The sequence below is a fragment of the Hypomesus transpacificus genome, chromosome 25, assembly GCF_021917145.1.
Source record: "Hypomesus transpacificus isolate Combined female chromosome 25, fHypTra1, whole genome shotgun sequence".
In the NCBI taxonomy this organism is placed as follows: domain Eukaryota; kingdom Metazoa; phylum Chordata; class Actinopteri; order Osmeriformes; family Osmeridae; genus Hypomesus; species Hypomesus transpacificus.
In genome coordinates, this window is record NC_061084.1 from 4,788,995 (window position 1) to 4,803,946 (window position 14,952).

General features: G+C 49.8%; 1 protein-coding gene across 5 annotated transcripts in view; it reads left to right on the plus strand.

Annotated features, from left to right (window-relative positions):
* The window catches only part of LOC124486939 (phospholipid-transporting ATPase ABCA1-like), a 116,171-nt gene that overhangs the window by 68,621 nt on the left and 32,598 nt on the right, over positions 1-14,952 (plus strand). For all 5 annotated transcript variants that reach the window (XM_047048837.1, XM_047048835.1, XM_047048840.1 and 2 more), the window contains 5 exons: positions 4,736-4,830; positions 4,945-5,050; positions 8,218-8,292; positions 9,559-9,725; positions 14,350-14,527. In XM_047048837.1, the coding sequence (XP_046904793.1) occupies positions 4,736-4,830; positions 4,945-5,050; positions 8,218-8,292; positions 9,559-9,725; positions 14,350-14,527 (621 nt within the window). The remainder of the gene's footprint in view (positions 1-4,735; positions 4,831-4,944; positions 5,051-8,217; positions 8,293-9,558; positions 9,726-14,349; positions 14,528-14,952) is intronic.

Genomic DNA, 14,952 nt, shown 5'->3' on the forward strand with positions numbered 1-14,952 from the left:
TTCTTCCCCTTTTGAACATGAGCCCCTTTTTCGGCGGCTGCCGATCACATGCCCGACCACTCACCCACCGGCCTGGATGGACGTGTGACGCCTCGTTGAGCCTGCGGAAGTCTCGCTGTGCTCTCCCTTTCACTGAAGAGGCTCAAGGCCTGTGGGGGGGGGGAGTGTATTATGTATTATGGGATGGTTGTCAAGACAGTTGGACAAAAGCAGCGGCCTTTGCATGACCTTTCGGTTTTTTTTTCGGGTTTCGCTCGTCTTGAAAACGTCCTCAAGGTGTTCCTGTTTTTCTTTCTGCTCCACGGTGCTGTGCGGAAGACAGGAGCCTCTATCCTAGTTGCTCGCCTCCACGTCAGCCCATCTGTTCTTCCAAGTCCCTCATTCTTTCTCAGCGCCTCTCTAATCGCCCGCCATCTCTCGTGACTTTCTCCCCTTAACCGACACAGCTTTTAGTTTCTCGTCTGAAATCCATGTTTTTGGAGTCTGTATTTTTGGAATGTGCTGGAATGTGTGGCGGAACCTTTAGTGCTGGTATACAGATGGGGATCTAGTGTAGGGGGCAAAGGTAAGTGTTTGCTGTGATGTACCAGTAGCATTTTGCTACGCGACACCATTCGCCAGCCATTCTCCTTTATCAGTTCCCTAAACAACCCATCTGTTCACGACTGAATCGTCCTTGTTGTTATTTGTCGTCCGATGTTCCATGCCCTTCGAGTGTTATGCTAGTGACATATATTACACTCAGAAGTGTATTACGTGTGTGTGTGCACGCGTGTGTGTGTGTGTGGTGGAAGGAGATAACATCTCACCAAATCTGATATCACCTTGCAGACTGAAAGAAACATATGACTCCCAAGATAGGGCAGACAGTGGCAGAGACATGGGGAGTATATCAAGATAGATGTGCCCCTTTGCAAGGCGAAGCCCACCCAACGACCCCTAATACACACTAACACACGCACACACATGTAAGCTGCACGCGCACACACACACCCATGCGGAACACACACATTCGCGGGCGCACTCGGCCACGCCGCGCAATCGAGGCCGAGCGTTCATTTATCACGAGTGCTAGATTGCTTACCTCCAGTCTGCGGGCCTGCGAGCGAGGACTAAATTGATGCGTCTCCCTGTGGCAGACCACCAACACAAGCCCTGGGACACCAGGGAGTATACATTCCCTTTGACCTGAAAGGGTTCGCTGTTGAATAAACCATGACACCACCTCTCTCCCAGACTTAGCAGTGCATTCTTTTTATCTTTTGTCCTTTTTCGACCATCCCAATATGCCCTTGAAAAACGACAGGAAAAAGAGGGGACAGAATATGCGTTTGAGGGGGGGGGGGCAGACACACTTTGAAGGCCCGAGGGGAAGGTGGTGTGAAAAAACATTGTTTCCATGGAAATGGCATGCAACAGTAAGCCCCGTTATCAATTCTCAGGTATTGACTCTTGTTAGCCGAGCGATATTTAACCTTCGCAGATGAATAGACGGCGGAGCGTGCCGAGGAATTGATAAAGCCTCTGAGGGGGTTCTCTAGTACAATTGATGTCTCTGTCGCGTCCAGATTGCTCTAAGTAAGTCCCGTTTGCAAATGACTCTTCTTAGGCCTAATCTATCAGTACCCCCCCCCCCCCCCCCCCCCCCACAAGGAAAGACCTTTTGAGTCAGTCGGATAGATAGCACCGAGCAGTGAGTCTTCCTGTAACAGTTGGCCTGAGGTATCCAGGCTGGGTTCTTTAGCAGTTGAATGCTGATGGGGGGGGGACTTGAAGTGCAGCTCAGGACGATGTCCTCCATCCGTTGTGATTGCAATGTCATTCACGTGGCGTCCCTGGTCTGAAACGGATCCGCGAAGGACGCGAGAGATACGTATTCAAGGTTTAGGACACTGGGACAACCGAAGGACTTTTTCAAATGCCCACACTACCATTTCAGTGTGGTGCGCCTTGTGTGTCTGACAGAGCTCAAGTATTGATACAATGGGGCTTTATCACGTCTTATGTAAGAGCAAAGCTCTTATGGGGGGGGGGGGGGGGGGGATATTTTGCGGAAAAAGATGACTGAGAACCACGGCTTATCGCCAAGCTGGTCCATCCCTGCCCAAGCCTCACAGAGGGAAACAGATTGCCATATCTTCTCTGTAAGAGCTGTTGTTTTGGGCTGCTGTCCCCGCCAGATTCCTTTTGGTGTCAAATGACCTGTCCGGAGCCATATTCCGGAATTTGGCGGGAAACGTGTTGGAAGTGAAAAAGGTCGAGCGGTTGGAGGGTGACGAGGCAGATGGTGGATGAGGCACTGCAATTTGTTTGCCTTCCTTCTTTTGTTGTTGTTTTGTTTGCGTGTGACTAAACAATGCAGCAGGGAGGGTCTCTCCCCTCTGCCACCGTCTCCACTGTTGTTGATTTTGATTCCAAAGATGGCCGTCGCAATAAAAGACCGCCGTTGGGGAAACGGTGGTCCACGGCTCTGTGGGTTTGCAGCCGGTTTATTGAATCCTTCTCTCTCAGGGGTGAACGCTGTGACCAGCACATATGGCTGTGTTGGACTCAGTTGGGGATCCATTCACGGGATATAATTGCAGGGAATCAAAACTGGACAAGCGAACCGCGACTGCGTTTTGATGGTTTAATAAGCAAATTCGCTGTGGGCAGTGGCGAGAGAAACTTGCAAAAGCTTGCCTGCAGAGATGTGTGGCAAGTCTCAAGGTCTCTCCTGAGAGAGATATGTCCCCCCACTGTCAAACGCCCACAGCGATTCACAGTTGTGTATAGTGAAACCTGTACTAACCCCACAGGCCCACTATATCCCACTATTCCCAACACATCCGTTAGGAATCTGACCGTTGGTTGGTCGTATGACACTCTCCATCCACACATTGACGGTAGATGACCAATTAACAAACAAACCCCCACATCCTCTTCTCATAGACCGACATGCAGGCAGACACCGGGCGTGCACACACAAACGCCTCTCTAAAGACAGTTTCTGTTTCCAGCGAGTCCACCGCCCCTTTCCTTAGCAGAAACATAATTAACCTGATCATCACTTAGCACATCTGAGGAGGCATCCGGAAACAAGACAGTGCAGCACAACTTCACAGGCAGCTCGACGTGCGCGCCAAAGAGGAAGCTGCATCCGCAAGATTGGTCGTCTCTGCCAGGTAGAATTGGAAATGTTGCCTTTGAGGTTCGCCCAGATTCCGCCGCCGCTGAGAACGCGAGCACGTCCGCGCCTCTTATCGTCTCACCGACACTCAAGTGTGTGCCAGCTCATTCCCGGGATTTGATTTCTCGCCGTTTACATTCACCTCTTTGTTTGCCTCTGCTCTGTGTGCGAGGGTTTGTGTGTGTGTGTGTGTGTGTGTGTGTGTGTGTGGGGGGGGGGTGTATTTGGGTGTTGTGCGTACCTCTGTTGAGCATGCGCACACATCTGTGTGTGTATTGTGCGTACCCATCCGTCTACCATCATTTGGTTAGGAGCGACATGACACCGTCGGTGAGCGTGTGAGATAATACACTGAGATTTGGATCACCTTGAGAAGGAACCCTCTGGAACGAGCTCATTTTAATTAACACATTCTGACTAAGTCGGAGAGCATTCCTTCTTGTGTTTGTTAGTGCCTGCTCGAGATGCCTGTATCCCCCAAGAGAGGAGCATGGGAGTACTGTTTAGTCTGTTTGCCTAATGCCTGCACCTCTTCTTCCTACTCCATTTCTTATTTATACTTTTTTTGGACACATTCGTTTTCTTTCTCCAACCTTCCCTCCTCTGTCAGCCCCACGCCGCCCCCTGACATGTGACCAGCCTCTTTGGAAATTCATTTTCATGACTCCACGCATATCTCTAGCCATGTCCTCACCACATAACAAGGTGGGAAGAGGCCAAACACACACTGCTAAACGACACAGCAGGGAGACTGTTTAAACAGCACTCCTTAATGGCGTGTTTACCCCTCGTGAGCATGTGTGTGTGAGCGTGTGAGTGTGCGTGTGTGTGTGTGTGTGTGTGTAAGGACATTGGGGAGGAAGGGTGGTTCTCTGGTTCCTGGTATGCAGTCCCCCATTAAGCTTGACCAGGGATCATCCTAATCAACGGCGTAATGGGGCCCTGACACGAGCCCGGCCTGAAGTGTGTGTGTGTGTGTGCCGGCGCGTGGATGCACTCCGCTGTGTTGCATCCTCCTCTAACTGTGTGTTTGAATGTGCCAATTTATGCAGAGAAGCGGGCTAATGACAAGACTCTGACATTGGCCATGGCTTCAGCTGAGCGCTCTTATAGACCATTACCGCGAGGGTGAGGAAGCCTTCCCCGAAGCTTTGCATTCGAAAACGAGGCGAAAACGGAGCTCGGCTCGGCGCGCCCTGTCCAGCGTGTCCTGTTCCACACCCAGGTGGTTCGTTTGGGATACCTCTGTGTAGCGGGCGCTTGATGCTTGGTCCACCTTTATCAAGGTTGGGCCTATAGTGGTGTCGCTGGCCGTGTTTGTTTAGCGCCACGCTGTTTATAATTGTCCGTGTAACCGCCCTCGGTGTAACCGCCCTCGGTGTAACAGCCCGTTGCGAAGCCACCGACCTCATTGCGAAGCCCGTTTGATTCTGTGACACTTGATTGGTTTTCAATGAGCATATGTTCTCAGTTTTAACTGACCAGGTGGAAGGACTGGGTTAACATAAAGATGAGGGGGGGGGGGGGTGAGATGGGAACTAAGCTGTTTCTGTGTTGTCGTTGCAGAGGATACAGAACACCACAGACACACTGCAGGACCTGACAGGAAGGAATGTGACTGACTTCCTGCTCAAGAAGTACGAACAGTCAGGCCGAAGCAGGTACAGTCACTGCGTGCGTGTGCACTGTGTTTGAGTGTCAGCCTGTCATGTCAACTCTTCCGACCTGCAATCTGATCTCGCACTCCGTCTCCTCTCCCCCCCCCCCCTCCCCAGGTACGGAGGGATCTCCGTAGGTGGGGTCAACTCCCAGGTGCGGATGACGGCGCCGGAAATTGAAGCCGTGACCAGGGATTTGAAGATCCTGTTCAATTCCTCCATGGTAGGCTGCGGTTACTGGAAAACATGAGGGTGGATTCATAGCCATGACTTTGAAAGGGGTTGGCGTGTGCGTGTGCGTGCGTGCTTGGGTGCGTGTTTTAGTGAACGTACCTGTTATCTTATGTGCAAGTGAGTGGAGGGACTCGGATGTTGACTGAAGGAAATCATTCCTTTCCTGAAGACCTCAATTTAACTCATTTCAGCTCCCGCATTAACGTAAACCATGGCCTCATTTCAAGCCCCTTAAAATGCCCTCATGTCTACCGTCGGGCTTCCAGGATTTGAGGAACACGGCTCAAACATGATTTGAGTGGCTTTCAAATGTCTGCATATTACCTTGGAACGGAGCTATAACAGAGCTCCCAGTGCCTTTGTCGGGTGTCCATGGAAACTGGGCACCGGCGCTTTAAATGAATTTACCTCTGAATCTCTCCACTGCTTCTCGCCACACTCTCTCCCTACTCTTAGACACTCATCGATACACACACACACATTCTCTTGCCGACGCACGGCACTTTCCCTTACACGCGCACGCACAAACACTTTCACAAAATGTTTAAACCCAACAAAGGACTTAAAACTCTCCCTCCTCCACCTCTCTCCAGACGCCCCCCCAAACACACAAATCCCAAGCTGATAACGACTTTAATTTGCGGCCCCTGCGATGTTACACCCTAACGAGTGACTCGCAGCTCTGTCTGGTCAAAGCTCTGCGTTGTCTACAGGACCATGTCCAGTCTGTTTCTGCAGGGGTCAGTGGGGAAAAGAGAGAGACAGAGACAGACAGAAATGATTACTGTTCTTCCTCCTGCAGACTTTTGAGCTGGCGGTTTTCTTTTTCAACTTTCCACCTTGTTTTAAGTTTGGAAGAGGGGCGGGGGGGGGGGTAGGGATATCTGGTGAAATGAAAGGGGAGCATGGGTCTTATGCTAATGAGGTAGTTGACACGTTTTGGAGATTTGGGGGATTTTCAGGAAATGAAAGGATAACCTGGGTAAACACTGAAGCTTAGGTCTTAACCTGGGACTCACATCACGTCACACTGTTTTCCCTTGCTGTTTAATTCATCCCAACGGCATCATCTCAGAAGTTGGAAGAAACACCGAAAAAACATAACATTATGAATTCTTAGCAGAAAAACTCAGTAAACAATAGGCTAGGCTCTAATCCCACTTACTATAGTCTGGGACTACTTTCTGGCTAATGCGGCGTGCCGTGAGTGGTCAAACAGCGGTCACGCCCACTCAACACGACGAGCGCTTACGCGTGGTATCATTTGCAGTGGCAGAGGCAAGCTAAATAGCCGTCATTCTCCTTGAGCGCAAAATGGGTTGGTCAGGGATTAGACAAAGTACATTTTTCGGAATCTTCATCCGCACGCACGGGCAAACGCGCCCGCACGCACGCGCGCACACTGTCGACAATTCCACTTTATATTTGGTTTCTCACTCACAAAACCTCAAATTACCCCACATATGGGGTCGTGCGCACACTGGCACACGTTTAAATGCACAAAACACATTCTCACAAACACACACACTGATTCTCACACTGTGTGGGAACACACAAAGGGACACACATCCAAACGCACACAGGCATTAAAGCCAGAGGAAGCAGCTTATCCACAGAAAGACCGCCTGCCCGCATCGCCCACTGTTGTGCGAGCCAGTACGAGCTTCCCTCTCTCCCCCTCTCTCCCTCTCCGATCCCTCATTCCCTCCCCTCCTCCCTCCATTTCCCAAATGAGAATAGTAAAACAAAATATGTTAAAGACCCCATCTTTGCAGAAGGCAGAATTATGGACAGGAAGCAAAGCCTTGTTGTTTGTCCGGCTCATGAATAGGTAATGAGATGGAACAGGGATGTTATTTAACACAAATATTTCTGTCAGAGTACCACCGGCATGTGTGTGTGTCTGCGTGTGTGTGCGTGCGGGTACGTGTTTGTGCGTGCGTGTGGACGCACGTGTGTTTGTCCCCCCCCCCCCCCCCCCCCCCCCCCCCTCTTTGAAATGCAGCGAGGAAGCGTGCGGGTATGTAAATACTGTGCAAACACTGTCTCATGCCAACGGCAGAAGATGTGGCGTAATGAAACATGGCCTACATAAAATGTTCAGAAAAGACCAGTAGGATCTTCTCCTCGTCCTCCTCAGTCGCCCAGCAGTTTTCCCCCAGCCTGTGCCATCAGGGGCTGAGCCTGCGTTCTGTTTCTCGGTCCTTATCTCTCAATCTCCAGGTTCCACCACCATATATGCACGTCCCCCTCCCCCCCCAAACACACACACACTCGCTGTCTGCCGGCGTGTTTGACTGTTCCTTTCTTCCTCTCCTTATCTCTCCCTAATTTCTCTCCCCCTCTCCCTTCTTTCTCTCTTGCTCTCCCTCTCTCTCTCTCTCCCTATTTCTCATCTCTCCTCACCCGCTGTGGTCGTGTCACTTAGACAGGAAAGGCCCATTTCCGTTCACATCACGCGTGGGAGCGCGAGGGCGCGTGGTGAAGGCAGAGCAGTGAAGCACCGCTGGTGGAATCACCCCGGTGGTCCACCCCAGTCATCCCGCCCCCGCAGCTTCCCATCCGGAGGCCTCCTCGCCAACAAAACACAGCCCCGGCAGATTCTTAATGTGACCCTGCCGCCCCACCAACCACAGGACCCCTTCCCCCGCGCCCCTCCTCCCTGCGTCCCCCCGCCACCTTTAGATTCCTCGGGAGTACTGCATAAGCAGCTCTCTCACTGTACTGTGCTGTACTGTCCCTACGGAGTCAGTCCTGACTGTCAAGTCAGGGCTTTCTACATTTTTTATGTCTGTGTCGAGGCTCTCCATAAAGTAAGTGTGTGTGTGAGCCTGTCTTTTTTTTGTCCTTGTCTTCCCAAGCGTACTGTAAGCGCCTGTATGTATGTGCACCTTGGGGTGGGGGGGGGGGGAGTTGCATGGTGCAAGCCATTCCAAAGAACACATTTGCCCGTGTACAGAACGCGAGGCTCAGCGAGGCCGGCGAACTCCGCGGCTCTCGCCGTTCTACCCCTCGCCGTCTCCGACATGTTTCGCATCTCCAAACAGGAGATGTGTTTTCCCGAGTGTGTCCAATTAAGTCCCCCTTTCCCCTCTCTCTCTCTCTCTCTCTCTCTGTCCCTCCCTCCCGTTCCCTGTCCCCACTCCTCTTCATCAGGATAACGTCACCGATCAGCTCCTGCAGAATGCTGAGACCCTGCTGAAGGAGCTGGGAACGCGGGAGAACGTCAAGGTACGCCCTCACTGGCCCAGACAGCAGAGCCTCTGACCAGGACTCCTCTGTCTGAGAGGACGCACGCACGCGCTCACATAGATATGTCACATACATATATAGATATGTAGGAGAGCAATATGCACCGCTTTTTGAACTGTTTTGGTCTCTGAACACTCATCGTGCTAAAGCGCTTGTGAAGGATTTCCACTGATGTGTTAACTGGTAAGGTAAAGAAACGCTGGCCGATTTCCCACTTTAGCGGGAGCTACACACTGCCGTACTGTTGTATAATGGGTTTTAGTCAGAGCAGCATTTCAGCTTCCGCAATCCCAGAGCAATTCTCACCCTGAAGCAATTATGCACTATACGGCACTGGTGAATTAGCACGCTTTTCTTTTTTTTGCTTTCCAGCTGAAATAACTCCCAATCCCTTTTTATGTCTTAAAATGTGACTGGACTCAATGGGGACAAACCAAAATGGCCTCAGGAGGTTCAAAAGCAGGAATTTATGTTTCGAAATGGCTTTGTGAAAACACACACATTTGTACCCTCCATAGTGACATTGATTTGAAACTGTGTGCGCTCCTGTGTTTGTGAGTTTGTGCAAGCTTGTGCATGCCAAGTGTGTCTGTTTATGTGTCTTTGTGTGCATCTGCATGTGAGCGATCTGTGTATGTATACACTTCCAGGGAGCGTGTCTGTGTCTGTGTGATGCAGTGTTATAGCATGCCCATGTAGGGGGCATCCACCCAAACACCATCCAATCCTAATTAGAGCAACACTGCCAGCAGGGGGTCCCTCTCTTTCCAGAACATTCTTCATCCTCCTTTACAGCAGGAGGCACCAGCACTGGGAGCGTTGCACAACTGAGAGAAAATACTGTTCCCTGTAGTTATTTATCTCGCTCTCTTCCTCTCTCTCTTTCTCTCTCTCTTCCTCTCGTGGTAGTTGGTTGTTATCCTTATTGTGCGCTGTGTAGTTGTGTAACGAAAACATTCCAGTTTGCTTGATCTGTCAGGCTTATTAGGTAGCGTCTCAACAAACAGTTGTTTGATCACGTCACCCTTGATACACACTGTGAACTCAACTTTTCAGCTGTCGAGTCGTCAACTGATATGCAGCCTAATTTATAAAGTTAGCTACGTGGTTGTTTCCATCACTTTTTTTTATTCCTCAATGTCGCATACTCTCTGTTTCTATCCCTCTTCACTTTCTCGCTCTGTCTCTCGCTGTCTCTCTCTCCTTTTCTGTCTCTCTCTCTCTCTCTCCCTCCGTCTCTGTCAGGTGTGGTTCTACAACGAGGCGTGGCACAGCCTGGTGTCCTTCCTCAGCGTGGCCAACAACGCCATCCTGAGGGGCAACCTGTCGACGAGCCAGAGCCCGCGCGACTACGGCATCTCCACCTCCAGCCACCCTCTGAACCTCACCAAGGAGCAGCTCTCCCTGGCACTGTGAGTGAGCTGGCTGCACAGCTGCAGGGTTGGCTTTCCGGGCCCTTCTGTTCCCTATCTCTAATGACCCTCTAATTGGCGCATAACGGGAACCTGAAAAAAAGATGTTCCGAACTTGTTCCCCCAAAGATCTACAATTACGATGATTGCATGTATGAGGTATTTTAACTTGAAACAGGTCACATTTGGTTAGGATTTGGATCAAATGTGACCCAACGACAATAGGAGGGTTAATGTGTGTTAGCATAATATTGAACTGGGAAACATAGGATCTTGGGAACAATTGACCTTGGAAATTTAGACCCCTAGGAACATAAAGTAAGACCCTGGGAACATAGATACACTCCCTCTATTGTCAATGTTAGTTAGCATTGTTGTTAGCTTGCATTGTTGTTACCAGTTAGCGTTGCTGTTAGCTAACTGACCTCAGGGGTCCACACAGGAGGAGAGCAAAGATATTTCCAATTCCAGCTGATGTACAACAGGGCAGTGATTGTCCTGTATTGGAGATGAAGCTAGGGTGTCTCAAATAAATATTTATAGGTAGGAGGGGATGTTGTTTTGGAAAGGATAGAAAGGTAGGAGAGATACGAGAGGAGGGGGCGTGAGAGAGTGGAAAAGCAGGAAGGAGGGAGATGCGAGGGGGTGGGGGTGGGGGAAGAGAAGCAAATGTGAGGGGAAGAGCCCACGTGAGGTATCCCCATGGGATTTGCATACTTTAGCCTGCGGTTACCGGTTTGTAACCCAGTGATCAGCCCTGGGCCATGGAGAAGATCTCCCATGAGACCCTGGGATTAATGACTGCCTCGCTCAAGCACTAAGCCGCAGCCCTATACGGTCTGTCTTAATGCTGAGCATGAACATACCTGCTTTCCATACTGTCCTATAGGGCCTCCGTATCCCAGCGTCTGGGGGAGATAGCGGGCTGCGCACACCTGACAAAATGTGCAAATGTATCGCAGAACAGGTGTGACTTTGCAGCAGACAGAGAGCACCAACCCCGGTTTGCTCGAGATGACGACCCAGCTGGCTGTGTCGTGCCTCGATAAAAAAAACACACAAAAAAACAAATTGTGGATGCAACAAATTCTGCGGAGAAGGCCCCCACTGTGGGAGAGAACCACAGTCTGGTATTTCCGTAGCGCTCAGGTGCTAGACGCAGCGCTGAGTTCGAAGACCCGCTGCGGGAGGGGGGGGGGAGATACAGTACTTACGACCCTCTGCCACTCGTAGATTCAGCCCTAGCCCCCGTCGCTCTCTCTGCCTCGACAGTATCTTCTCCCACTCCCTTCCTCTTTTCAGTCACGCGTCTAATGAGTTATCCCTACCATTGATGAACCATGATCCAGAGCTTATCTTGGGATCTTACTCGCTGTTAATGCGTGTGGGGGGATAGAGGGCTACGAGGAGGATCACAGTGAATAACGTTCTCTGCCGTTAATCTAGGTAAGGTGTCGACAAAAGTCGTTTTAACGCGTTACATCTTGCCAGGACACTATGCTCACTGTGGTTAGGAGTTGTGAATACCCCTCATGGAAACATCGCATGGTGGGGTTATTATTAAAAGTGTCTGTTGGGTGCAGTGAGGGTTGAGGTTAGCCCATCAACACGGAGTCCAGACAGCCGTCTGGACCGGACTGCCAGGCTCGTCGAGTGTAAGATGATGAGTCATGGTATATTCCTGCACCCCCCGGAGCTATTCCTATCTCTGGTGATGCAGAGCAGCCTGTGGAGTTGGTCCAGATGTCCTTTAAAACAAAGGTTGACATTTAGTCTCCTGTATGCTTGTCTATACAAAGGCTGCGTTTCAAAGCATCCTTGAACGCGAGCATTATTATCACGCAGTGCGTTTGGGATTAGAATTGACTTAAACAAAAGATACCATCAAAATGAACTCCTGAAGGTGGCTTAACTGTTTATACACGGAGTTACTAGCACTTCTCTGGATGGTAAAAGTTGTGTCTGAATGTGAGCATTCGAGAAATGACCAGCGCGGGTCTTTACGTTCCCAACTGTTATTGGACACGTTTCTGTTACCGCAGCGTGGTCTCTGACCTTCCCCTAGCTCCATCCCCCGCAAGGTCCAACACCTGGAGAACAGCGTGTATGTAAAACCCCACCTCCTCTCTGTTTATCTCCAACCTGTTTCAACTTAAAGCTTGATTAGCACGGCGGCATGTCCCCCCCCTTCACATCAATTAGCCACTTTCAAACGTTCGAGGTTGCGTCGTTAGCGACCCTGCCGCTAAAAACAGTCCGCCGCTTTCGATAAACCCTATTCAGATCTGGGGCGGCACCCACGGCGTAAACGATTTCATATTTATGTCGTCCTAATTGCGTCTGGTCTCGTACTGATAAATGCAGGGCTACGGCGACACAGGGGTGAGTTAGTTAATATGTTAATCACACGGCAGGTAGCCCGCCGAGACGGTCCTACAGGACGGAGGGGAACGCAGGGGATGAAATATACCGTTGTCTCGTTCCCAGCTAATTACGCCCGCGCAGCAAGGACGTCCCGATAACCAAACAGCTCAAATGAAGATGTATCGTAAGGAACCGAAGGTCACAGGCTCGGGAACAGGAAGACGCAGCAGTCGAAACACTTTGTGCTTCGCGTGTCAGAAGACACGTTCTCCGGATCTCCCGTTTTCTTGTATTCTTCAGAGACTTGACTAACACAGCTTGAAGGAACACGTCCTTCCAGGGGCGCCGTTTAGGGGGGGGAAAGGTAGGACGATTCTAAGGGCCCCTGACTGATGGGCCCCAAAAAAATGAAAAACAAGTAGAAATTATCAACTTTTCTTTTTTTTCATGGGGCCCAAAATTCCTGCCGGAGCCCCTGCCTCCTTCTGATCCATGTCGTAGCTAATAATCCAAAAGAACTAAGGTACCACAATAGCTGGTCCCCGACCTGTTACAATACATCATTCATCTCGACTTCTGTGGAGATAAGTGAAGTATGGAGAAGGGTTTCATTAGTATGCTCTCCTTGAAAAATGCAGCAAAGTGAATTATTTAAGTTCAGTTAACTGACCTTTGAATGTACTGTAAACTTTGGATTTATGTGTCAAGTTTCCAGTTCTTGCTTATTGGCCTGTAAATCCCCCCCCCCCCCCCCACCTCCTCTAAAGTAGGAATTATTATGTATGACTACGGTTTGTGGTGGGTTGAGAAGGGAGACTAAACCAGCAGGAGCTCAGAATTGAAGGAATATACAAGTTGGGACTTAAAGTGGAGCTGGCAATGTTCAAGATATATTTGTATGTACAAATAGCATAGAACATATCTTTTCCATTTCAAAAATGAAGGCCTAATTGAGTCATCCACTGCATGAGAGCGCAGACTTAAGAAGTTCTCAAATACACACATTACTGTTCAAAGAAAGGAGAGGTTATCTAACTGGCAATCTCGTGGCACTCACGCATTTCATAAATAATTATTGACCTTGGACACATTTCAGCATCAATGGCTTCATTCTACTTTTGACAAGATTAAACGAATGTTGTGTATGTTTTCTTGGCACCCAGTGTAAGTGCTGAGATAGAAATAATAGATCTGGCTGTGTCCAAATCGACTAAGGGGAGCTATGTTTTTGAAAAAGTCGCAGGTTCAAATCCCCCTAAACTGTACGTCGCTATGCTAAACGATGACATGATTTATTACGACCCTAAGAGGCCGATTGTATAGTGAAGTGTGATGTAAAAAAGTTTGAGTTTGCTTGATTTTAGGGGCAGACTGCATAGTTTTAGTTGTGACGTTCCCATGAGTCAGTATGAGTGGGTCATTCATGCCGGAGGACCAAGTTGAAATGACAATTGAACATGCGCATTCACCCTCAAAAAGCTATCAAAACGTACCTTTCATAAATCAGTGTTCGAGCAAATGGTAGACCAGTCAGTGATTCAGACCCTACTATTCAGACTAGAATGTTCTCAACCCTTGCGTGTTCACATCTGTGTTACGCAACCAGTGTGTGTGCATCTGACGGATCCATAACGTTATTGTGCTTTGAAAACGATCCAAACACAACTTCTGTAGACAAACCCAGAGTGTTGTATTAGAGTACTGTTGTGCGGATTCCCGCAATCGTTCAGTAGTTCCCCGCGCTACAAAGCGTTGGGACACGACCAAGAGACGCTCAGACAGCCAGGGTGATGGACAGGTTCTTGGTGCCATGTTCAAACAGCAGCTCCAGGGAACAGGGAGACCGAGGGATGGCCCACAGCAAACCTTTTTGTTCCATTTTCACTCCTTCCCACCTACCTACACAAACAATGTATCGCCCCCAGGGTCCAGTGAACCCCGGAACACCAGCTGTATTAGAAATGTGTCGGAGGGGGATACACGGTGCGCACTGAATGAACGGTGTCATTTTTCTTTCAAGAAACACTGAAAATAACGTAGGGGTCAATATTTCCCCTTGGATGACACAGACAGGATGCAGAACATATTACTATCAACCCACTGAACCACGTCCATTAGCAGAACAACCAGGGCACGTTCAGGACGCTGTCGCAGACGGAAAGCGCCGGAAAGAGCCGAGGCCGTGGCTACGCAGCCTCCACCTGAGGCTCCCTTCCTCTGACCCGACGCCTCTTCTCCCGGCGTGTGTGTTTATCTGCAGGGCTACGACCTCCACCGACGTGGTGGTGTCCATCTGCGTGATCTTCGCCATGTCCTTCATCCCGGCCAGCTTCGTCCTCTTCCTCATCCAGGAGCGGGTCTCCAAGGCCAAACACCTGCAGTTTGTCAGCGGGGTCAACCCCGCCGTCTACTGGCTGGCTAACTTCGCCTGGGACATGGTAGGTATTAACCTCTACTGGTCTGAGCCCCCCCCCCCCCCCTCCCCCCCTTTCTGCCTGGGCTACACGTCACACACACACACACACACCTCTTACTGTGTGGGGTGTAGGTGAGATGGAATGTGAAACTGGGCTGGGGGAAGAGGGAATATGAAACCGAACTTGATCTCAATGTCAACTTTGTGGATGCTGTGTTTCTGAGGTTTTGCTTAGAGTTAAATGATGTGAAAGGAAGAATGTATCTTGGATCATCAGTAAGTATTATTAGTGTACTTTATTGCAACTTTCTATATATTCCATGGACTTGCATCTTTTAATGTTTGCCGATATGGTTCCAAAGTAAATCCTGACATGTTGTCATTGACCTGGGGCCGTATCGAAAGAATATTCCAACAGCATTGATAGAGAAGTGCTCAATTAACTCT